The 1,745-nt window shown below is 30.9% G+C and overlaps 1 protein-coding gene across 1 annotated transcript; it reads left to right on the top strand.

Moving 5' to 3' along the window:
* The first annotated feature begins 587 nt into the window (after positions 1 to 587).
* On the top strand, positions 588 to 1,529 carry LOC135957123 (protein TsetseEP-like). The gene is made up of 2 exons (XM_065507801.1): positions 588 to 983; positions 1,058 to 1,529. Exons 1-2 carry the CDS (start codon positions 603 to 605, stop codon positions 1,406 to 1,408), a joined length of 732 nt encoding a protein of 243 aa, XP_065363873.1. The 5' UTR covers positions 588 to 602; the 3' UTR covers positions 1,409 to 1,529.
* The last annotated feature ends 216 nt before the right edge of the window (positions 1,530 to 1,745 follow it).

Raw genomic sequence — 1,745 nt, 5'->3', positions numbered from 1 at the left:
ATGCAGAAAGTTAACGAGTTTCACCTATTTATTCCATATTAACAGTAAAATTTTGCATATATCTGAACTTTGACCTCGATGCGCGTCCAGAAATCGTTGCCCGATTTGGCTCAAATTTTCAGCACTTAACATTTAGGCCTAGTGTCACAATATTCCACCCGGCACTCTTCAAAATTTTAACAAAAATTTTTTTCCATACAACTGATTGTCACTCTAATGTACATATATACAATATTTATCTAGTACTTTTATTTCGGAGTACACAAATTTAATAATAACAATAATAAAATCTGAACTCTGTTATCATAAGATAAGTGCCAAAAAAAACATTACAAAATTAAACAATTTTCGAAAATAAAATAATTACATACATACAAGAAGTGTCTACATACAAAATTGCATTGATAACTCAATGAAATAATTTGGAGTTTTGAACTTTTTCTTCGAAGAAAATAAAGAAATCTTATTCCTTTGTTTCAAATTTACAAAATTTTTATTGGCCGGTCTATAAAAACCCAAATTTGTCAAAACATCATTAACAGTTCTAAAGTAATAAGCAAATCAACACAAGTTAAAAAATTATCTGAAATAAAAACCAAAAAATGTTTTCCAAATTAAAAATATTATTTACCCTACTGGCTGCATTTACGATAATTGAGTGTGTGGCAGCTCAAAGACCTCATGCCGATGTGAATGTTTTGCAATTGATTGCTCGCTCCACTGATTTAATGGCTAACAATCCTAGAGGATCTTCGAATTGTTTCAGTTACTATGTCAATGAAATGGGAGAAATTACTACAAAATATGAAACAGACTATGATAATTGCTGTAATTTAGCTAAAAATCAACGACTTAATGTCGAATTGGATACGGCGGATTCACGTGAAAGTTTTGGAAATCGCACACAAAAATCATGTGATGCCTTGACTCAGTGCAAAGAGGAGTCATCGGTTGATGGTGAATATCAATGTTATATATATGAGGTAAGTTAAGGAATATTTTGGAAATCATGGCTGTAAAACCTTTAAACTAAAATATTTACAATTTAAATTCACAGGGCAATGATAATGCCAAAGTTTTGCATGACATCTCAAATGAGGCTTTTATTGAATTTGCTGAATTTTTGGAAAAAATTCGTATAATTGAAAACAATGAAAATATATGCACCAATGAAACGAGAAAAGTCTATGAAGACGAAAGCTGGGATGCTTATGTAAATTTAGACGATTGTCTTAAGGGTCGTAAGGAACCACCAACACCTAAACCTACACCAGAACCTACACCAAAACCAACAGCAGAACCAACACCAGAACCTACACCAAGTCCTGAACCATCAACAACTACTGAAGAAACTACCACCGAAAGCGAAGAAATCACCACTACACCAGAAGATGAAGATGACTTTTGACAAACCTTAGGAATTTTAACATATTGAAATAATGACATAATGCCTACACAGAAAAAAAGGACAATAGTTTTTAAGTAATTAAATAAAATGTTTGATACTTAATCAAAATAATAAGTTTAAATTATCATATTTACAATTTTTTTTAGTTGGTTTTAACCATAGAGAAAATATACATAGAACGGAAACTCTCCTGTCAAAGACCTAACTCAGTTGTTAGAAACCTAAGTGGTGAGAATATATTAGTAAAGAAAGCTATGTGAAAACAAAAACAATACTATTATGTGTGATTGTTTGAGTAATATTTTTGTTTGAGTTTTTTTCTAATTTCCGCCCATGT

The sequence above is a fragment of the Calliphora vicina genome, chromosome 4 (genome assembly GCF_958450345.1).
Source record: "Calliphora vicina chromosome 4, idCalVici1.1, whole genome shotgun sequence".
In the NCBI taxonomy this organism is placed as follows: Eukaryota; Metazoa; Arthropoda; class Insecta; order Diptera; family Calliphoridae; genus Calliphora; species Calliphora vicina.
Note: the sequence above shows the minus strand (reverse complement) of the source record. Positions and strands in the feature narration are given on the sequence as shown.